Source organism: Oncorhynchus nerka, linkage group LG11 (assembly GCF_034236695.1).
Source record: "Oncorhynchus nerka isolate Pitt River linkage group LG11, Oner_Uvic_2.0, whole genome shotgun sequence".
NCBI lineage: Eukaryota > Metazoa > Chordata > Actinopteri > Salmoniformes > Salmonidae > Oncorhynchus > Oncorhynchus nerka.
This window is the reverse complement of record NC_088406.1, coordinates 9313221-9337467: the sequence shown is the minus strand read 5'-3', so window position 1 is coordinate 9337467 and position 24247 is coordinate 9313221. Positions and strand designations below refer to the sequence as shown.

General features: G+C 41.9%; 1 protein-coding gene across 2 annotated transcripts; it reads left to right on the top strand.

The window, feature by feature from the left end:
- Nucleotides 1-1800: 1800 nt before the first annotated feature.
- On the top strand, nt 1801-24039 carry LOC115124881 (aldehyde dehydrogenase family 3 member A2-like). Of its 2 annotated transcripts, none has more exons than XM_065024197.1 (12): nt 1801-3950; nt 4518-4720; nt 5072-5200; nt 5607-5709; nt 7402-7487; nt 11516-11724; nt 12224-12341; nt 13919-14060; nt 14210-14376; nt 15180-15279; nt 15450-15688; nt 23430-24039. In XM_065024197.1, exons 2-12 carry the CDS (start codon nt 4559-4561, stop codon nt 23442-23444), a joined length of 1470 nt encoding a protein of 489 aa, XP_064880269.1. In that variant the 5' UTR covers nt 1801-3950; nt 4518-4558; the 3' UTR covers nt 23445-24039. The 2 variants fall into 2 exon arrangements, with proteins under 2 accessions (XP_064880269.1, XP_064880268.1); XM_065024196.1 differs by having other exon boundaries at nt 1801-4039.
- Nucleotides 24040-24247: the final 208 nt, after the last annotated feature.

The following is a 24247-nucleotide window of genomic DNA, read 5'->3' as shown; positions in this document are numbered from 1 at the left end:
TCTTCATTAAACAACCTGCCTAGAAAGCTAGCTGGTGCTGGTAAGATGGCTCGATAACTAATTGTGACGTGGCGAGAATCACTAGACGGGAAGGTACGTGCTTCGACTAACCTCAGCGCCTCTCACACATTGGGGCCATGTGTTCCGACTGCCTCACAGCCACCATCCCACTTCTGACACCAATGTAGCGAACGGAGGGAGCAGCGAACCTGGGTCTCCAGCGTGAAAGGCAAACCACCTACGCAATCCCGCCAATATGGAAAGCAAAGATTGCTACAGTATGTTTTGTTGATTTTGATTATTTAACCCCCTAGAGTCTATTGATGCACCGGCGCATCCATATAAGTGACATAGTAAATAAATCTGCCACAAAATCTGTCAATTTAAGCTATAGATATCTGCTTTCTTGCATTGACTTTGTCTCAATCCACCGCATCCACCTACGTCGCCCTTCTTCTTATGCAGTGGAAAGTGGCAGAGCTACAGCACCGTTTGTCAGACCAGGTGACATCTTGAAGATCGGCCTTCTCATATCCGCCTACAGAGGGTAGACTCTCACGAACACAATGGTGTGCTCCGTTTTGCTCTACGACCCCCACAAGTGTCACGGGACTCGTCTGAAGTCAGTAATGCTGATGTACCAACTTTTGTCTGTAGCATCTGGGCTACAAACTAATATGACATGGGAAGAACTGCTCTGGTACGCTGCATGAAACTAGTAACTAACGTCACTAGTTACCACAGTCACAATCATAAACCCCGCCTATTTCTACAATTTCTCTTCTTAACCTAGAGTTGATGTCCACGCCCCCGCGTAAATCTAATTAGCATACATTTTGCATGGGCTGCGTCTCAATCCCTCACATCGGCCAATGGCGGCCTTCCGCATCTGCGGTGGAAGGTGGCCGAGCTACAGCGGTGTTTGTCAGACTATAAGACATCCTGAAAATCAGTCATCTCAGAAAAACATCTGTAGCTTTTGAACGGTTTGGGTTGCGTCACGGGACACGCCGGAAGTCGGTACCACCGATCTGCCATCTTCTGTTGGTATCGTCCGAACAGTTAGGACTACACATTAATATGATCTCTATGAAAAGGTGAAATATGGGTGAAAATGTTTCATTAAATATTTTTATTAAAAAAAGAATTAGTCCTTAAAGGGGTCACAATTCTAAAATGGATTAAATATTTTTTTCCTCTCATCAATCTACACACAATACCCCATAATGACATCACAATACCCCATAATGACATCACAATACCCCATAATGACAATGACATAATTGCAGGAAATCTGTGATTTCCTGGGGTCCTAAAATTCTAAATCAAATAACTAAATTATCCTTGGTGTGACCATCTTAAAACAATTCCATATGTCAACCCACCATCTTAAAACAATTCCATATGTCAACCAGTCATTAAGGTGTTTTTGTTAGACCCACGCGAACGTGGCCAAAGAAGTGACTGAAACTGGAACCAACTTTGCAGCAATGATAAAGCTACAAATGAAGGTGATATTTGAGTCCTCTCTCTTAACCAATAAATTGTACATATGCTTTCAGTTTGCGAGTGTATAGCATGTACAGCTATAGCATTTTGGGCCCTAAGCGAGATTTGGTACCCCCCCCCCCCCTTCACGTGCTATTTTTTATTCATTTTTTGCACCCCTCTTGACAGAAGTAGCCTCTACGTTTTTAAAGTAACTTTTTGGCAATTCTACACATTTTCCCATGGGGACAGAGAGAAAATGTTGTGAATTTATCACAAATTTCCTACAATTATGTCATTGTCATTATGGGGTATTGTGTGTAGATTGATGAGAGAGAAAAAAACGATGTAATCCATTTTAGAATAAGGCTGTAACGTAACAAAATGTGTAAAAAGTGAAGGGGTCTGAATAATTAATTAAATGCACTGTATAATGACGAGATGCTCATATCTCCGCTTTAACAACGGGAGTCGTTGTCCCAAAGCCTGGAATGCATGCGACAAGCTTAGGTTCAAAATAATCCCATTGAACGCTAGCGAAGCCAGTGAGCATTTGGTCTCCCTTGATAAAAAATAAAAAAAGGATAAAATAATTGCAAATCAGCGTTGATTTAAACTGAGTGAGCTCGAATGTGAATGGTCCAAAAAAAGGTTTGGATTTGGCTTCAGACCAATCACATCAAAAGCAAAATGTCATTGTCAGAAAAAACTTGAATTGTTGTATCTCGTTGTGTCGTTGTCCTCCGGTGGCTATTCAGCTAGCTAAAATGTACCCTTCCCTAAATTTGCCATGTATGGAGATAGAGATTTGGACTTGTGGTTTTACTTAATTCTCCGCACTGGCCAATGATTAAAACGGCAAATCTGATCTAAGCATAAATTCATAAATTGTTGTGCCTCTGGCCTGAGAGGATGGAAGTTCAATATGTAGTTAGATGTAGTACGCTAATCTTAACTAGTTGGCTCATCGTTGCCCATGAAAGGAAGCTAGGCTAGCGAGCAAGCGCTTTAGCAAGGTAGCCAAGAACAACTAAACTGAAAGGGTGTACTGTATGACAGAGTCATAGACCGCTTCGTCAACATGAACGAGAGGAGGATGACATTGGCGTTTCTCTACAAGTAGGGTGAGTCATGTTTTTTCTACTTTTCTACACACACACACACACACACACACACAAATCAGAAATCATGGACAGCCATATCATATCTAGCTTATGTACGAAATAGTTTTTGGTATCTTTAGTTGTCACTGTTTTAGACTAAGCAGAGGTGATTTGAAGATGTTGAAATGTTTTCATTGAAATGGTGCTGGAATAGTGGAGGCAGCTCCTGTTTTCTTTGCCTCTTGCGGGTAACTCTCTGTGGTTCTAAATCAATAGTTGTTTTGTAGTCCGAAAATGTCAGAAACATGAATTTGCCAGACAATGCTGTAGGTCATGTAAATCAAATCAAATCAAATTGTATTGTTCACATACACATCGTTAGCAGATTATATTGTGAGTGTGGCAAAACACTTTATGCTTCTAGTTCCGACAGTGTCATTGTCAGAAAAAATATCTAACAAGTATTATCTAATAATTCCACAACAAATACCTAATACACACACATCTAAGTAAAGGAATGGAATAAGAATATATAAATAAATAGATGAGCAATGACAGAGCAGCATAGGCAAGATGTAGTAGATGCTTTAAAATATAGTATATACATATGAGATGAGTAATGCAAGATATGTAAACATTATTAAAGTGACTAGTGTTCCATTTATTAAAGTGACCAATGATTTCAAGTCTATATGTAGGCAGGTAACATCACAACATTGTTTGTTACATGGAATATGCTTTGTGGACATCAACAGACAGTTGTTGCTCTCTGGTTTTGTGATTAAACAAAGGTGTGGTTGAATTTATTCTGCCACAGTGTCTTATTGTCTAGGCCTATATATCACGGTGGCAAGGTTTATGAACTAACAGGTTATAGAGCAAACAACCCAATTATCACAACACCTAGGTTGTATAGGTTATTCTTTTCTGCCTTGTCTTCCTCGATGATGTTACCTACGCACAGCTACTGTAGAAACGAATTGGGTTTATTTTGGACAGATTTTGGCGAGAGTGAAACCTCTCTCTTCGCCTCTTATTCTCTGACTGAGCTTCCTCCCCTCACCATATTTGGGAATGAAAATTCCAACCGGATGCTACAGATTTATACATCCGGTAAAAAATCTGTCTCTTTGTTCTATCATCTGTGGGCACCATCAAATAGGCGGCGCCTACTTCCCAAATGGGCAAGAGTCAAACGATCTACACTTGTCATTTGACAAACCTTGCTTCTCGAGTTGGATTGACATATTGCTTAACCAACCGCCATGGTGTTCGTTGTGGTGGCCCTTCCCCCTCCGATGACGTGGTGTTACTGTTATAATTTTTGTCGGATAACAGGACGAAAGCCAATGTACTGAGGTGAGATGCTACAGTGTTGCACTATTGGGGTCAACTGAAGTGCAAACGTTCGTTCAAAAATATACCAGATTTCTCTGCTGACTTACAAGGTATTGCTATGAAAATCTGGGTTTGCCATTTTAGTTGCCTTCGAATATGAACGGTTCTGTAATTCAATGTTGTTGTTGTTGTTGTTTTAGCTGTTAGCCATTTAGCTAACGTTGGCTAGTAGCTCAGCCCCTTTATTTGAATGGCAAAACTCCAGGATTATACAGTCTCTTAATGCTAGGCGTTGTTTTGGAATCGAGTGCCTACAGCAATATCCTGGTAAAGATCCTTGCCTTATAATAGTGTGTATTACTACCACATAGACATAGACTTTTGCATTATTGTTGATTCCTCCTATTAGGCTACTGGCTTTAATGAATACACTTTGACATTCCTACCCTATAGTTATGTACGAGTAGAAATATAAGAGAGGCATCCTTATCTCCGTGTTGATAACACACACACAGACACACACACACTGTACCTCGGTAGCACACAACATGTAACGTTAGCTACTAACCCAATAATGCATTTCCTTAGTGTCCCTGTTCTACCAGTCCTTGACCCAGTACGGTAGTAGAATGTCTCGGGAACAGCTGGTGGTAGAGAGGGCAAGGAGGGCCTTCCAGACCGGTATGTCGAAACCCCTGAAGTTCAGAGTTCACCAGCTTAAGAACCTGCACCGTTTCATCACAGAGAGACGCAAGGACATTGCAGACGCTGTCAAGAAGGACCTTAACAAGGTGAGCGTTGGAGTAGCGTCCCAAATTACACCCTAGTCCCTTTATAGTGCACTACTTTAGAGCCCTGGGTCCTGGTCAAAAGTAGCACACTATAAAGGGAATAGGTTACCGTTTGAGAGTTTAATTTGACAATTTACATAAAGGTATCCTTTAAGGGGGTTGTAAAATGGTTTATAAGTAGTTTTTAGAATAAGTTAATATGTAGTCTGGACATCTAATTATAACCCACTTATAACTATGTGTTAACCTACTGTAGAGCACTCTGTGACAATGTTTTTGTAAAAATGGCTATATAAATATGACTGTCTGACTGACTGATTGGTGTAATGGTGTGTCCTTGACCTGCTGCAGACTGAACACAGCACAGAGTTGTTTGAGACCCTGGGTCTGGAAGGGGAGATCGACGTGGCTGTGGAGAGGCTAGCAGAATGGGCTGCCCCTCGGCCTGTAGAGAAGAGCCTCCTCACCATCTTAGACGAGGTAAGACAAGATAAACATTGGAGGGTCCCAAATGGCAGCCTATTCCCTATATTGTGCACTACTTGTGACCAGGACCCATCGGACCTCATTGTCTGTTTCTACCTAAATGTATTTTTATGTCCTGTAATCTCATTACAGGACATAAAATACAACTTAGAACGTTTAAATTTAAAAAAAATTAACCTTTATTTGACTAGGCAAGTCAGTTAAGAACAAATTCTTATTTATAATGACGGCCTAGGAACAGTGGGTTCCTAGGCTTTACCTTGTTCAGGGGCAGCTCATGGATTCGATCCAGAAAGCTTTCTGGCCCAACTGTCTAACCACTAGGCTACATGCCACCCCTACAGAACATATGAAGGATGGGGGATCATGGATTAAAAACATAGTCTACGTCTTGTCACAGGTATACATCCAGCCAGAGCCTCTGGGAGTGGTCCTCATCATCGGGGCCTGGAACTATCCCTGGGCAGTGACCCTTCAGCCCCTGGTCGCGGCTATTGCTGCAGGTACTGTAGTAGAAAACGTAATGGAGGTGGTTTTGTGTGTAAACAATGCTCACGTGATGAATAACCTTGCCTGAGACTTGGAAACTTGTGTTAGCTCCCCGAGCTAATGCCTAGGCTTTACCTCAGCAGGCTAGCATGAAGCTAATCCCTAGGCTTTACCTCACCAGGATAACATAGAGCTAATGCCTAGGCTTTACTTCAGCAGGTTAACATAGAGCTAATGCCTAGGCTTTACCTCAGCAGGCTAACATAGAGCTAATGCCTAGGCTTTACCTCACCAGGATAACATAGAGCTAATGCCTAGGCTTTACCTCACCAGGATAACATAGAGCTAATGCCTAGGCTTTACTTCAGCAGGTTAACATAGAGCTAATGCCTAGGCTTTACCTCAGCAGGCTAACATAGAGCTAATGCCTAGGCTTTACTTCAGCAGGCTAACATAGAGCTAATGCCTAGGCTTTACTTCAGCAGGCTATCATAGAGCTAATGCCTAGGCTTTACCTCAGCAGGCTAGCATAGAGCTAATGCCTAGGCTTTACCTCAGCAGGCTAACATAGAGCTAATGCCTAGGCTTTATCTCAGCAGGCTAGCATAGAGCTAATGCCTAGGCTTTACCTCAGCAGGCTAACATAGAGCTAATGCCTAGGCTTTACCTCAGCAGGCTAACATAGAGCTAATGCCTAGGCTTTATCTCAGAAGGCTAGCATAGAGCTAATGCCTAGGCTTTACCTCAGCAGGCTAACATTGAGCTAACACAGTCTTGTAACTGTTAGGGTTGCGTCAATCGAATCTGGTATCAGGATAAGTATGACACTGAGTCACCGATTGTATGCTATGTATTTTTTATTAGCTAAGCAATAAGTGGTAAATGCAATTTTCGTATATACGGGCTCTCTGTCACACCTCGCAAGGCAAAACAGAGAATTGACTTGTTCCTGACAAAGATATTATAATATACTGACAGAAGTAGTTCCTGCTTCCGAGCCGGCCTGTCAGAGTAGAGACTGGGCGTGGTTTAAACTCACCCAGCCTATCGTTGATTGTTGGCGCCCGAGCTGGTCCCAGCCTCCTTGGCGCTTCAGCGGTCAGTCGTTGTAGTTGTGTAGAATATCTATGCGCCCATGTTCGATACAGTTATCTCACACCTGGCTCCTGTTATCTAACAAAAGACAGTTTGTTCCCTACACTACGTTCTGTATGTGTCCGTTTTTATGTTATTCTGTATGTTTCCATCACGAGAAAGGACCATGGCCCTGAAACTGTTAACAATGTCTCAAGTCAGCCATGTTGCATAACACATACATCCACACAAGCCAACAGCAGATCATATTCAATCACATATATGTGGTAACGGGCTATAGTGCATAACACATACATCCACACATAACGCTGTTATGATTACACATTCACTGTCTAATACCACCTCTCTTCTGCATCCCTCCATCCCTCCCTCATCCCTCCATCCCTCCCTCATCCATCCCCCCATCCTTCCATCCCTCTCATCCCTCCATCCCTCCCTCATCCATCCCTCCATCATCCATCCCTCCCTCATCCATCCCTCCCTCATCCCTCCCTCATCCATCCATCCCTCATCCATCCCTCCCATCTCATCCCTCCCTCCCTCCCTCCCATCTCTCCCTCCCATCTCTCCCTCCCATCTCTCCCTCCCTCCCTAATCCCTCCCTCCCTCAGGTAATGCTGCTGTGGTTAAGCCGTCAGAGGTCAGCTCTCATTCAGCCAAGGTCATGGAGGAACTGCTCCCTCTCTACCTGGACAAGGTCACTTCACTAGCATCAAATCCCTATCAGATGCATGTTTACTCCTTTACACAGCCTTCAGAAACCCTTTGATAATGCCTAGGCTTTACCTCAGCAGGCTATCATAGAGCTAATGCCTAGGCTTTACCTCAGCAGGCTAGCATAGAGCTAATGCCTAGGCTTTACCTCAGCAGGCTAGCATAGAGCTAATACCTAGGCTTTACCTCAGCAGGCTAACATAGAGCTAATGCCTAGGCTTTACCTCAGCAGGCTAACATAGAGCTAATGCCTAGGCTTTACCTCAGCAGGCTATCATAGAGCTAATGCCTAGGCTTTACCTCAGCAGGCTAACATAGAGCTAATGCCTAGGCTTTACCTCAGCAGGCTAGCATAGAGCTAATACCTAGGCTTTACCTCAGCAGGCTAACATAGAGCTAATGCCTAGGCTTTACCTCAGCAGGCTAACATAGAGCTAATGCCTAGGCTTTACCTCAGCAGGCTATCATAGAGCTAATGCCTAGGCTTTACCTCAGCAGGCTAACATAGAGCTAATGCCTAGGCTTTACCTCAGCAGGCTAGCATAGAGCTAATACCTAGGCTTTACCTCAGCAGGCTAACATAGAGCTAATGCCTAGGCTTTACCTCAGCAGGCTAACATAGAGCTAATGCCTAGGCTTTACCTCAGCAGGCTATCATAGAGCTAATGCGTAGGCTTTACCTCAGCAGGCTAACATAGAGCTAATGCCTAGGCTTTACCTCAGCAGGCTAGCATAGAGCTAATACCTAGGCTTTACCTCAGCAGGCTAACATAGAGCTAATGCCTATCAGATGCATGTTTACTCCTTTACACAGCCTTCAGAAACCCTTTGACCTATTCTACATTTACACCAACAGGCTCCTGAACAGCTTCTATCCCCAAGCCATAAGACTGCTAAATTGCTAACTAAATAGCTAACAAAATGGCTACACAAACTATCTGAGGTGTCCATTGTAATTTTATTCTTATTTTTTTGCACTGTCTCTACGCACACTCACATGGCCCCTACACACTGTCACTCCAACACACACACAAACACACACTCCATCTGCTCACACACACATAATATGCATTTATACTGACTCTACACACACACACATACAATCATCATATATTGTACACTCCTGCTACTCTGTTTATCACATAACCTGATGTCTCCTTCCCCCTCTACATACAGTATCTACCTCCATCACTGCAGTATCCCTGTACATTGTTAATATGGTACTGGTACCAACCCTGTATATAGTCACCTTCCCCCTCTACATATCTACCTCCATCACTCCAGTATCCCTGTCCCCTTACCCCTATACATATCTACCTCCATCACTCCAGTATCCCTGTCCCCTTACCCCTATACATATCTACCTCCATCACTCCAGTATCCCTGTCCCCTTACCCCTATACATATCTACCTCCATCACTCCAGTATCCCTGTCCCCTTACCCCTATACATATCTACCTCCATCACTCCAGTATCCCTGTCCCCTTACCCCTCTACATATCTACCTCCATCACTTCAGTATCCCTGTACATTGTTAATATGGAACTGACCCTGTATATAGTCCCCTTACCCCTATACACATCTACCTCCATCACTCCAGTATCCCTGTACATTGTTAATATGGAACTGACCCTGTATATAGTCACCTTACCCCTATACACATCTACCTCCATCACTCCAGTATCCCTGTACATTGTTAATATGGAACTGACCCTGTATATAGTCCCCTTACCCCTATACACATCTACCTCCATCACTTCAGTATCCCTGTACATTGTTAATATGGAACTGACCCTGTATATATTCTCCTTACTTACTTTACTCGAGTTATACTTATATCTTGTTGAAACATTTTGTTGTTACAGCCTTATTCTAAAATGGATGAAATAAATAAAACATCTCAACTATCTACACACAACACCCCATAAAGACAAAGTGCAAACATGTTTGTTTAAAAAATAAATAATTTGCAAACGTATTGACAATGAAATACAGATATCACATTGACATAAGTATTCCCACCCTCGAGTCAATCCTTTGTAGAAGCACCTTTAACAGTGATTACAGTCTTTCTGGGTGAGTCTGTAAGAGCTTTCCACACCTGGATTGTGCAACGTTTGCCCATTATTCATTTCTAAATTCTTCAGGCTCTGTCCAATTGGTTGTTGATTATTGCTAGATAGACGTTTTCATGTCTTGCCATAGATTTCCAAGAAGATTTATGTCAAAACTCGGCCAGTCAGGAACATTCACTGTCTTCTTGGTAAGCAACTCCAGTGTAGATTTGGCCTGGTGTGTTAGGTTTTTATCCTGTTGAAAGGTGAATTAATCTCCCAGAGTCTGGTAGAAAGCAGACTGAACCAGGTTTTCCTCTAGGATTTTGTCTGTCCTTACCTCCATTCTGTTTAATTTTTATCCTGAAAAACTCCCCAGTCCTTAACGATTACAAGCATAACCATGACATGATGCAGCCACCACTATGCTTGAAAATATGGAGAGTGGGACTCAGTAATGTGTTGTATTGGATATGCCCCAAACATAACACTTTGTATTCATGACAAAAAGCCATATTTTTTGCAGTATTACTTTAGTGCCTTGTTGTGAACAGGATGCATGTTTTGGAACAGTCTTCCTTATTTTCACTCTGTCAATTAGGTTAGTATTGTGGAGTAACTACAATGTTGTTGATCAGTCCTCAGTTTTCTCCCATCACAGCCATTAAACTCTGACTTTTAAAAAATTACAATTGGTCTCATGGTGAAATCCCTGAGCAGTTTCCTTCCTCTCCGGCAACTGAGTTAGGTAGGACGCCTGTATCTTTATAGTGACTGTGTCACACCCTGGCCTTAGTTATCTGTGTTTTCTTTATTATGTTGGTTAGGCCAGGGTGTGAAATGGGTGATTTATGTGTCTTGTTTTGTCTAGGGGTTTTGTAGTCTATGGGGTTGTGTTCAGTTGAGTGTTCTAGGTAAGTCTATGGTTGCCTGGAGTGGTTCTCAATCAGAGGCAGGTGTTTATCGTTGTCTCTGATTGGGAACCATATTTAGGCAGCCATATTCTTGAGGTCTCTTGTGGGTGATTGTTCCTGTCTCTGTGTTTTGCACCAGTTAGGACTGTTTCGGTTTCGCCACTTTTTCTTATTGTGTATAGTGTTCACGTTTTCATCTTTCATTAAAGATGTTTATAAATAACCACGCTGCATTTTGGTCCTCCTCTCCTTCCCAGGAAGAAAGCCAATACAAAAACAAGATCCCACAAACAACAGGTGGGAAAAGGCTGCCTAAATATGATCCCCAATCAGAGACAACGATAGACAGCTGCCTCTGAAGAATGCTGTTACAGACTGGATGTATTGATACACCATCCAAAGTGTAGTTAATAAATTCACCATGTTCATATTCAATTTCTGCTTTAAAAAAAAAAAAAAAAATGTTTTTTTACCCATCTACCAATAGGTGTCCTTCTTTTGCAGGAAAACCTCCCTGGTCTTTGTGGTTGAATCTGTGTTTAAAATTCACTGCTCGACTGAGGGACCTTAATTGATAATTGTATGTGTGTTGTACAGAGATGAGGTAGTCATTCAAAAAACATGTTAAACACTATTGCATACAGAGTGAGTCCATGCAACATATTACGTGACCTTTTTAAGCAAGGCTTTACTCCTGAACTTATTGAGGCATCGCCAAAACAACGGGGTTGAATACTTATTGACTCAAAACATTTCAGCTTTTCATTTTTTTAAATTAATCAGTAAAAAAATTAGAACAAACATATTTCCACTTTGACATTGTAGGGCGTTGTTGTTGTTGTTGTTGTGTGTAGGCCAATCAAATCCATTTTAAATTCAGGCTGTAACAACAAAAAGTGGGGAAAGTCGAGGAGTGTGAATCCTGTCTGAAGGCCACTGTGTTTCCTTTCAATTCTCCTTTCAAACCCTCTTGTGTCGTAGGCGTCTGTTCATGGTGAGAGGAAACTGAAGTTTGTGTGTGTGTGTGTGTGTGTCCTCCCCAGGAGCTGTACCCTGTAGTGTGTGGGGGTGTCTCAGAGACCCAGGAGTTGCTGCGTCAGCGTTTCGACCACATCTTCTACACAGGGAACAGCACTGTGGGTAAACTGGTGATGGAGGCCGCAGCCCGACACCTCACCCCTGTGACCCTGGAGCTGGGGGGGAAGAGCCCCTGTTACATCGATAAGGACGTCGACCTCAGAGTTGCGTGCCGGTCAGTGGCAGACTGCCCCATGTTCCTTGAGAGTTATTCAATCTGTGTCATTTTGTCCCTGGTCATCTAAAATCTTGGAAATTGTATATTGTGGGCAGCGTCACTGCAACAGCTCAAGGACTGTTTCAAATGAGAACAGCTCAAAGACCATTTCTTACTTTACTCAGATGGGAACAGCTCAAAGACCATTTCTTACTTTACTCAGATGAGAACAGCTCAAAGACCATTTCATACTTTACTCAGATGAGAACAGCTCAAAGACCATTTCTTACTTTACTCAGATGAGAACAGCTCAAAGACCATTTCATACTTTACTCAGATGAGAACAGCTCAAAGACCATTTCATACTTTACTCAGATGAGAACAGCTCAAAGACTGAGATGAGAACAGCTTTGAGGTCTTTGAGCTGTTACTTTACTCAGATGAGAACAGCTTTGAGGTCTTTGAGCTGTTACTTTACTCAGATGAGAAGCCCATTTACTCCTCTGTGTTTCCCCAGGCGTATCACCTGGGGGAAGTTTGTGAACTGTGGTCAGACGTGCATCGCCCCAGACTACATCCTGTGTGAACCCAGCATCCAGAACAGAGTGGTGGAGGAGATCAGGAAATGCATCACGGTATTATACAAATGAGTTGAATAGAAATGGGGCTTACACATACAGTAGGGTAATTAACATTCCACTACTTCATCTGACCCAGAGTACAAGGAGTGGTACGTTAGCTCAGAACCGGTGTTGACTCATACAGAACCTTTATCTGGTAACTAAGATCTATGTCACGTCTGTTCTTAAAGAAGTCAACAGCTGTAATTCACTTCCTCTTAAGTTCTATTTAATTGTTTATTTAACTGGGCAAGTCAGTTATTTACAATGATGGCATACCAGGGAAACAGTGGGTTTAACCGCCTTGTTCGGGGGCAGGGATGACAGATTTTTACCTCGTCAGCCCAGGGATTCGATCCAGCAACCTTTCTGTTACTGGCCCAACGCCCTAACCACTAGGCTCCCTGCCACCCCCCTGTTCTTAAAGAAGTTGACAGCAGCTGCAATTCACTCAGTGCCTGTAGAAAGTCGACACCCCCTTGAACTTGTTTTCCATCATATCTACACACCCTACTCCACGTTTAAATCTACACACCCTACTCCACATTTAAATCTACACACCCTACTCCACGTTTAAATCTACACACCCTACTCCACATTTAAATCTACACACCCTACTCCACATTTAAATCTACACACCCTACTCCACATTTAAATCTACACACCCTACTCCACATTTAAATCTACACACCCTACTCCACATTTAAATCTACACACCCTACTCCACATTTAAATCTACACACCCTACTCCACGTTTAAATCTACACACCCTACTCCACGTTTAAATCTACACACCCTACTCCACGTTTAAATCTACACACCCTACTCCACGTTTAAATCTACACACCCTACTCCACGTTTAAATCTACACACCCTACTCCACGTTTAAATCTACACACCCTACTCCACATTTAAATCTGCACACCCTACTCCACATTTAAATCTACACACCCTACTCCACATTTAAATCTACACACCCTACTCCACGTTTAAATCTACACACCCTACTCCACATTTAAATCTACACACCCTACTCCACATTTTCAAAGTAAAATAAAATTCTAGAACATTTTCCAAATTAAGAAAAAAAAACTGAAATATGATAATTGGATAAATCCAACCCCCTGAGTTAATACTAGTGCTCAGGTTCAGTACATTTGGTTGGGGATCTTTAATGGACAGTGTTATTTAAACCTTGTCTCAGATTTTTATTTTAAGCAGATTTATGTCTGAACTGAGACCACTCAGGAACACTCGACACTGCTTTTGCATAAACATTTGTGTAGTTGTCCCGTAGAAAAATACAACTCTAGAGACTGAGGTGGGGTTTTCCTCAAACTTTTTACCTGGGCTCTGCTCCTTTTCATATCTATTTTCATCCTGACAAACTCCCCAGTCCCTGCCGGTGACAAGCATACCCATAACATGATGCTGCCACCACAATAATGGTAAATAGAGGGGAAAAAAGTATAATTCCATTCCTTTGTGTGTTAAGGAAAAACATTAAAGAGGGTGCAGACTTTCACTAGGCCCTATAGCTGCATTTTAATGATCATTCACAATCGTGTATTTTACCTTTGGGCTGGTGTTAGGAGTTTTATACGGACGACCCAAAGTCCTTCGAGGACTACGGACGCATCATTAACCAGCGCCACTTCCAGAGGGTGATGTCACTGCTCGAGGGGAGTACTGTGGCCATCGGAGGAGACAGCGACCAGTCACAATGCTATATAGGTACGTTAACGAGGCCCCTGTAGGCTGTGTGTGTGTGTGTGCGTGTGTTATTTCTCAAGTTTGTAGTATTCACGAGCCTTCCCTTCCCCCCCTGCCCCTTTGTGTCTGCTCACTGTGTGTGTTATTTCTCAATGTGCGCGTGTGTCCAGCCCCCACGGTGCTGAAGGACGTGACAGGGGGCTCCAAGGTGATGCAAGAGGAGATCTTTGGTCCCCTGCTCCCCATTGTCACTGTTAGTGGAGTGGACGAGGCTATACAGTTCATCAATGAGAGAGAGAAGCCTCTGGCCCTCTACGTGTTCTCACCTGACAACAAGGTAAAGACCATAGAAGTCAAATCAAAGCTACGGTCTGTAAGATTAAACTAATGCAACTTTAACTAATGAAACATATCCATATGAATGAATATGACCTACGTTAAATACTAAGTTAGTGTCTGTCTGTCTCTCCCTCTGACTCGCTGTCTCTCTCGCTTCCTCTCTCCCTCTCTGTCTCCCTCTCTCTCCACCTCCCACCCTCTCTCCACCTCCCTCTCTCTCTCTCCCTCTGTCTCTCTCTGTCTCTCTCCCTCCCTCTCTCCACCTCCCTCTCTCTCCACCCTCCCTCTCTCCACATCCCTCCCTCTCTCCACATCCCTCCCGCTCTCTCCACATCCCTCTCTACTCCTCTCTATCTCCATCTCCCACCCTCTCTGTCTCCCTCTCTCCACCTCCCTCTCTCTCCCTCCCTCTCCACTTCCCTTTCTCTCCACCTCTCCCCACCTCTTTCCCCCTCCCCCCTTCTCACCCTCTCTCCCCCTTCTCACCCTCTCTCCCCCTCTCTCCCTCTCTTTCCCCCTCTCTCCCTCTCTTTCCATCTCTCTCCCTCTCTCTACCTCTCTCTCCCTCCCTCTCTCTCTCTCTCTCTCCCCCTCTCCCTCTCTTTCCACCTCTCTCTACCTCCCTCCCTCTCTCTCTCCCCCTCTCTCCATCACTCTCCACCTCTCTCTACCTCCCTCCCTCTCTCTCTCCCCCTCTCTCCCTCTCTTTCCCCCTCTCTCCATCTCTCTCCACTTCTCTCTACCTCCCTCCCTCTCTCTCTCCCCCTCCCTCTCTCTCCTCCTCCCTCCCTCCACCTCTAGTTGATCAGGAGGGTGATAGCAGAGACTTCTAGTGGGGCCCTAGTGGCCAATGACTGTCTGGTCCACTTTACTGTCAGTGCTCTCCCCTTCGGAGGGGTGGGTAAGTTAACACCAACACACACACACACACACACACATATGATACTCATATGTGTGTTATGTGTGTGTCTTAATGGCACCCTTGTTAGTACCTGACCTGACGTGTGTGTGTGTGTGTGTGTGTGTGTGTGTGTGTGTGTGTGTGTCCGTCCCTCCCTCCCCTACCCCAAGGTAACAGTGGTATGGGACGCTACCACAGCCAGCACGGCTTTGACCAGCTCAGCCACCTGCGTGCCTGTCTCATTAAGAAGCTAAACCTGGAGGATGCCAACGCCATGCGTTACCCGCCCCACACGGCTAAGAAGCTGGGCTGGGCACGCTTCTTCCTCCTGAAGCGGGTCAACCTGCGCCGGCTCAGACGCATGGCGCTACTGGCCCTGTTCTCTGCCATGGCTGCCTTCATAGTACAGGTCAGATAGACCATAGTACAGGTCAGATAGACTATAGTACAGGTCAGATAGACTATAGTACAGGTCAGATAGACTATAGTACAGGTCAGATAGATAGACTATACTACAGGTCAGATAGACTATAGTACAGGTCAGATAGACTATAGTACAGGTCAGATAGACCATAGTACAGGTCAGATAGACCATAGTACAGGTCAGATAGACTATAGTACAGGTCAGATAGACTATAGTACAGGTCAGATAGATAGACTATAGTACAGGTCAGATAGACTATAGTACAGGTCAGATAGACTATAGTACAGGTCAGATAGACTATAGTACAGGTCAGATAGACTATAGTACAGGTCAGATAGACCATAGTACAGGTCAGATAGACCATAGTACAGGTCAGATAGACTATAGTACAGGTCAGATAGACTATAGTACAGGTCAGATAGACTATAGTACAGGTCAGATAGACTATAGTACAGGTCAGATAGACCATAGTACAGGTCAGATAGACTATAGTACAGGTCAGATAGACTATAGTACAGGTCAGATAGACTATAGTACAGGTCAGATAGACTATAGTACAGGTCAGATAGACTATAGTACAGGTCAGATAGACTATAGTACAGGTCAGATAGACTATAGTACAGGTCAGATAGATAGACCATAGTACAGGTCAGATAGACTATAGTACAGGTCAGATAGACTATAGTACAGGTCAGATAGACTATAGTACAGGTCAGATAGATAGACTATAGTACAGGTCAGATAGACTATAGTACAGGTCAGATAGACTATAGTACAGGTCAGATAGACTATAGTACAGGTCAGATAGACTATAGTACAGGTCAGATAGATAGACTATAGTACAGGTCAGATAGACTAGAGTACAGGTCAGATAGACTATAGTACAGGTCAGATAGATAGACTATAGTACAGGTCAGATAGACTATAGTACAGGTCAGATAGACTATAGTACAGGTCAGATAGATAGACTATAGTACAGGTCAGATAGACTATAGTACAGGTCAGATAGACTATAGTACAGGTCAGATAGATAGACTATAGTACAGGTCAGATAGACTATAGTACAGGTCAGATAGATAGACTATACTACAGGTCAGATAGACTATAGTACAGGTCAGATAGACTATAGTACAGGTCAGATAGATAGACTATAGTACAGGTCAGATAGACTATAGTACAGGTCAGATAGATAGACTATAGTACAGGTCAGATAGACTATAGTACAGGTCAGATAGATAGACTATACTACAGGTCAGATAGACCATAGTACAGGTCAGATAGATAGACTATACTACAGGTCAGATAGACCATAGTACAGGTCAGATAGACTAGAGTACAGGTCAGATAGACCATAGTACAGGTCAGATAGACTATAGTACAGGTCAGATAGATAGACTATAGTACAGGTCAGATAGACTATAGTACAGGTCAGATAGATAGACTATAGTACAGGTCAGATAGACTATAGTACAGGTCAGATAGACCATAGTACAGGTCAGATAGACCATAGTACAGGTCAGATAGACTATAGTACAGGTCAGATAGACCATAGTACAGGTCAGATAGACTATAGTACAGGTCAGATAGACCATAGTACAGGTCAGATAGATAGACTATAGTACAGGTCAGATAGACTATAGTACAGGTCAGATAGACTATAGTACAGGTCAGATAGACTATAGTACAGGTCAGATAGATAGACTATAGTACAGGTCAGATAGATAGACTATAGTACAGGTCAGATAGACTATAGTACAGGTCAGATAGACTATAGTACAGGTCAGATAGATAGACTATAGTACAGGTCAGATAGATAGACTATAGTACAGGTCAGATAGACTATAGTACAGGTCAGATAGACTATAGTACAGGTCAGATAGACCATAGTACAGGTCAGATAGATAGACTATAGTACAGGTCAGATAGACTATAGTACAGGTCAGATAGACTATAGTACAGGTCAGATAGACTATAGTACAGGTCAGATAGACTATAGTACAGGTCAGATAGACTATAGTACAGGTCAGATAGATAGACTATAGTACAGGTCAGATAGATAGACTATAGTACAGGTCAGATAGACTATAGTACAGGTCAGATAGATAGACTATAGTACAGGTCAGATAGATAGACTATAGTACAGGTCAGATAGACTATAGTACAGGTCAGATAGACTATACTACAGGTCAGATAGATAGACTATAGTACAGGTCAGATAGACTATAGTACAGGTCAGATAGACTAGAGTACAGGTCAGATAGACCATAGTACAGGTCAGATAGACTATACTACAGGTCAGATAGACTATACTACAGGTCAGATAGATAGACTATAGTACAGGTCAGATAGACTATAGTACAGGTCAGATAGATAGACTATAGTACAGGTCAGATAGATAGACTATAGTACAGGTCAGATAGACTATAGTACAGGTCAGATAGACTATACTACAGGTCAGATAGATAGACTATAGTACAGGTCAGATAGACTAGAGTACAGGTCAGATAGACCATAGTACAGGTCAGATAGACTATACTACAGGTCAGATAGACTATAGTACAGGTCAGATAGATAGACTATACTACAGGTCAGATAGACTATAGTACAGGTCAGATAGACTATAGTACAGGTCAGATAGATAGACTATAGTACAGGTCAGATAGACTATAGTACAGGTCAGATAGACTAGAGTACAGGTCAGATAGACCATAGTACAGGTCAGATATACTATAGTACAGGTCAGATAGACTATACTACAGGTCAGATAGATAGACTATACTACAGGTCAGATAGACTATAGTACAGGTCAGATAGACTATAGTACAGGTCAGATAGATAGACTATAGTACAGGTCAGATAGACTATAGTACAGGTCAGATAGACTAGAGTACAGGTCAGATAGACCATAGTACAGGTCAGATAGACTATAGTACAGGTCAGATAGATAGACTATAGTACAGGTCAGATAGATAGACTATAGTACAGGTCAGATAGACTATAGTACAGGTCAGATAGACTATAGTACAGGTCAGATAGACCATAGTACAGGTCAGATAGACTATAGTACAGGTCAGATAGACTATAGTACAGGTCAGATAGACCATAGTACAGGTCAGATAGACCATAGTACAGGTCAGATAGACTATAGTACAGGTCAGATAGATAGACTATAGTACAGGTCAGATAGACTATAGTACAGGTCAGATAGACTATAGTACAGGTCAGATAGACTATAGTACAGGTCAGATAGACTATAGTACAGGTCAGATAGACTATAGTACAGGTCAGATAGACTGTAGTACAGGTCAGATAGACTATAGTACAGGTCAGATAGACCATAGTACAGGTCAGATAGACTATAGTACAGGTCAGATAGATAGACCATAGTACAGGTCAGATAGACTATAGTACAGGTCAGATAGACTATAGTACAGGTCAGATAGACTATAGTACAGGTCAGATAGACTATAGTACAGGTCAGATAGATAGACCATAGTACAGGTCAGATAGACTATAGTACAGGTCAGATAGATAGACTATAGTACAGGTCAGATAGACTAGAGTACAGGTCAGATAGATAGACTATAGTACAGGTCAGATAGACTATAGTACAGGTCAGATAGACCATAGTACAGGTCAGATAGATAGACTATAGTACAGGTCAGATAGACTATAGTACAGGTCAGATAGACTATAGTACAGGTCAGATATTTAATTGAAATAATATGTCAAACAAGATGTGCATTTTGTCCGAGGGGATAACAACATGAATTAAAACACATTTCCAAAACGTTTTTCAATGGTAATTAGACCATATCCCCAAGGTGCCATGTACATGTGGTCAAGAAGCCTCCAATCACAAGGTTTTAGTTGATCAAAATATCTCAAAAGTGTTGGGAGATGTAAAATTGAGGGTGCAAGATTCTGCAACACTTAACAAATTATTAATTTAACTAGGCAAGTCAGTTAAGAACAGATTCTTATTTACAATGACGGCCTACCAGGGAACAACTGCCTTGTTCAGGGGCAGAATGACAGATTTTTTACTTTGTCAGCTCAGGGATTCGATCCAGCAACCTCTCGGGTTACTAGTCCAACGCTCTAAGCACTAGCCTACCTGCCGCCCCAAACTATAAACTCAGATTTCAAAATATATATCCTGGTAACTGTTGTTCCCTTATTTTTCAGGGGGGGTTCAGACTGAGTTTGCTAATAGGCCTTCCTGCTCTAGTTTTTAATCAATGATTTAGAGAGCCAATGGCACTCTATTCCCTATGTAGTGCACTACGTTTGACTAGACCCTGGTCAAAAGGGGAATAGGGTGCCATAGGGAATAGGGTGCCATTCTGGACATATCCCATAAGTGGATACTACGAAACAGTTGAGATACCCACAATAGATCCCTGTCTTAGCTCGGCCGGTCACTACAGCCCCTCCTACTTAAATACCATAGTGGCCTGTGTGAGGGCAGAGGGAGGGACTGGAGCGTCTCGGTCCTGACTGGTTTAAATAACGACAACCTCTCAGTGACCGGTGATCCAAGGAAGAGAGAGGAGATATAGGGTCCATCACAAATGGCACACTATTCCCTATTTAGTGCACTACTTTTGACCAGGTTCTAGTCAAACGTAGTGCACTACATAGGGAATAGGGTGCCATTGGCTCTCTAAACCACTGATTAAAAACGAGTGCCATTTAGGATGCTGACAAAGAAGTTTGTTGTGTGTCCCACTAACGGACTCATACTCAAATCAGATGTTACTGGTCACATACACATGGTTAACAGATGTTATTGGTCACATACACGTGGTTAACAGATGTTATTGGTCACATACACATGGTTAGCAGATGTTATTGGTCACATGGTGAGCAGATGTTATTGGTCACATACACATGGTTAGTAGATGTTATTGGTCACATACACATGGTTAGTAGATGTTATTGGTCACATACACATGGTTAGCAGATGTTATTGGTCACATACACATGGTTAGCAGATGTTATTGGTCACATGGTGAGCAGATGTTATTGGTCACATACACGTGGTGAGCAGATGTTATTGGTCACATACACATGGTGAGCAGATGTTATTGGTCACATACACATGGTTAGCAGATGTTATTGGTCACATACACATGGTTAGCAGATGTTATTGGTCACATACACATGGTTAGCAGATGTTATTGGTCACATACACATGGTTAGCAGATGTTATTGGTCACATACACATGGTTAGCAGATGTTATTGGTCACATGGTTAGCAGATGTTATTGGTCACATGGTTAGCAGATGTTATTGGTCACATGGTTAGCAGATGTTATTGGTCACATACACATGGTGAGCAGATGTTATTGGTCACATACACATGGTTAGCAGATGTTATTGGTCACATACACATGGTTAGCAGATGTTATTGGTCACATACACATGGTTAGCAGATGTTATTGGTCACATACACATGGTTAGCAGATGTTATTGGTCACATACACATGGTTAGCAGATGTTAATGGTCACATGGTTAGCAGATGTTAATGGTCACATGGTTAGTAGATGTTGGTTAGTAGATGTTAATGGTCACATGGTTAGTAGATGTTAATGGTCACATGGTTAGTAGATGTTATTGGTCACATGGTTAGTAGATGTTAATGGTCACATGGTTAGTAGATGTTATTGGTCACATGGTTAGTAGATGTTAATGGTCACATGGTTAGTAGATGTTAATGGTCACATGGTTAGTAGATGTTATTGGTCACATGGTTAGTAGATGTTATTGGTCACATACACATGCTGAGCAGATGTTATTGGTCACATACACATGGTTAGCAGATGTTATTGGTCACATACACATGGTTAGCAGATGTTATTGGTCACATGGTTAGCAGATGTTATTGGTCACATACACATGGTTAGCAGATGTTATTGGTCACATGGTTAGCAGATGTTATTGGTCACATGGCTAGCAGATGTTATTGGTCACATACACATGGTTAGTAGATGTTACTGGTCACATACACATGGTTAGCAGATGTTATTGGTCACATGGCTAGCAGATGTTATTGGTCACATGGCTAGCAGATGTTATTGGCTAGCAGATGTTATTGGTCACATGGTTAGCAGATGTTATTGGTCACATGGCTAGCAGATGTTATTGGTCACATACACATGGTTAGCAGATGTTACTGGTCACATGGTTAGCAGATGTTATTGGTCACATACACATGGTTAGCAGATGTTACTGGTCACATGGTTAGCAGATGTTATTGGTCACATGGTTAGTAGATGTTATTGGTCACATACACATGGTTAACAGATGTTATTGGTCACATGGTTAGCAGATGTTATTGGTCACATACACATGGTTAACAGATGTTATTGGTCACATATTCAGCAGATGTTATTGGTCACATGGTTAGCAGATGTTATTGGTCACATATTCAGCAGATGTTATTGGTCACATGGTTAGCAGATGTTATTGGTCACATGGTTAGTAGATGTTATTGGTCACATGGTTAGTAGATGTTATTGGTCACATGGTTAGTAGATGTTAATGGTCACATGGTTAGCAGATGTTACTGGTCACATGGTTAGCAGATGTTACTGGTCACATGGTTAGTAGATGTTAATGGTCACATGGTTAGTAGATGTTATTGGTCACATGGTTAGTAGATGTTATTGGTCACATGGTTAGTAGATGTTAATGGTCACATGGTTAGCAGATGTTACTGGTCACATGGTTAGCAGATGTTACTGGTCACATGGTTAGTAGATGTTAATGGTCACATGGTTAGCAGATGTTAATGGTCACATGGTTAGTAGATGTTAATGGTCACATGGTTAGCAGATGTTAATGGTCACATGGTTAGTAGATGTTATTGGTCACATGGTTAGTAGATGTTATTGGTCACATGGTTAGTAGATGTTATTGGTCACATGGTTAACAGATGTTAGTGGTCACATGGTTAGTAGATGTTATTGGTCACATGGTTAGTAGATGTTATTGGTCACATGGTTAGTAGATGTTATTGGTCACATGGTTAACAGATGTTAATGGGAGTGTAGTGAACTGCAGCTTGTTGGCTGAATAAGGTGTTTTTTCTATCATACGTAGTTTATGTTGTCGACTGTTCTATTTTTTTTTTATTAATACAATTTAAATGATTATCTCGAAAGAATCCCAGCTATTGTTTTTCAATTAGCTATTTGTATGTCTAAATGCTAACTGCTTCTATTTTGTCTCTTGAATCCATCCTGGAAAGTACATTTTCACAGAGATGGCAAGATACATTATGCGAACATTCCCTCTCTTATCTCCCACAGCTCCATAGAATGGTGTCCATCCCAAATTACACCCTATTCCCTACATAGTGCACTTATTTTGGTCAGGGCCCATAGAGCTCTGGTCAAACGTTGTGCACTATATAGGGAATAGGTTGACATTGTGGACAGAACCCTTGTGCTCCCAACACAAGAATGGCTTTGTCTTCTTCAGACAATGTTTGGTGTTGTTGAGGAAATCTAAACACACAACACTAGAAACATGATCTACAGCCCCCTTTAATTACCCAGCATGCATTCTCCTTCACTAAATAAGGCCTTTGTTTTGGGTCCTCTGGTACCTCTACACATATCTGTTTTTGTAGTTTGCCGTGCTGATTGTCATATTCATTGTTGTCCTGTTTGTGAAAAGTGATGATGGGAGACATTTTGTGCCTTGTGTTTCTTGCAGAGGTTCCTGCGGTGATGCTGATGTGGGGAAACTGTACGTGAGGCTCCACCATCTTGGACCCTGATTTAGACTTGTCGTGCTGGGGCAACAGTTATGTCTCAGTGTCAGTCATAAACATAGCAAAATTGCAATAGTTCATTTTTAATCACAATTATTTAACTGTTTTTAAAACAAGGGTTATGAACCATTAATCATTTTAGAGGTGTTTATGATGCAAGTAAACCTGTATATTGGAGGTTATTTTTTAAATTTCGTATCGTGTCCTACACATTTCATCTCTGTTGCACTGTTGCAAATGGATTCTAACCTCAATGGAAGACTGAGTACCATGCATTTGCATTATTCCTGGGAATTTCCTAAAGGAGTGCAACTGTTTTGTACTGTAAAGAATGTGCCTCTTGTTGTACTAGTTTTTATATTGATTATGTCAACAGTACTTTATGTTTAGTATAAAAAGAAAAGTTGCCTGCCTTATATACTGTCTTAACATTAACAATGAGATGATCAGTTTTTTATTTAAGATATTAAAATGACATTTAGGCTTAGCTGTGAAATTATATGTAATAAGACTGTGAAGAGTTATTCATTTCAAATAAAAAGTTATCTTGTTTATGGGTATTTATTACACTTCTTCGATGTCACTTTTTAACAACAAAAAAAAATGTATATTTAGCAAAACAAACATTTCATACAACATTCTGTTATTTTACTAGTGTAACTTCATGAATAAAATTCTGGGATATTGTAGGACTAACCATATGGCCATTTCGTAGCTCAATTTTCCATTTGTATAAATGCAAAAAAAACGTCTACCTAGC

Coding starts and splice junctions, on each gene's coding strand:
- LOC115124881 (XM_065024197.1), top strand. CDS start 4,559: ATGTCTCGGGAACAGCTGGTGGTAGAGAGGGCAAGGAGGGCCTTCCAG. Junction 12,342..13,918: donor AGATCAGGAAATGCATCACG/GTATTATACAAA, acceptor GGCTGGTGTTAG/GAGTTTTATACGGACGACCC. Junction 15,280..15,449: donor TCTCCCCTTCGGAGGGGTGG/GTAAGTTAACAC, acceptor CCCTACCCCAAG/GTAACAGTGGTATGGGACGC.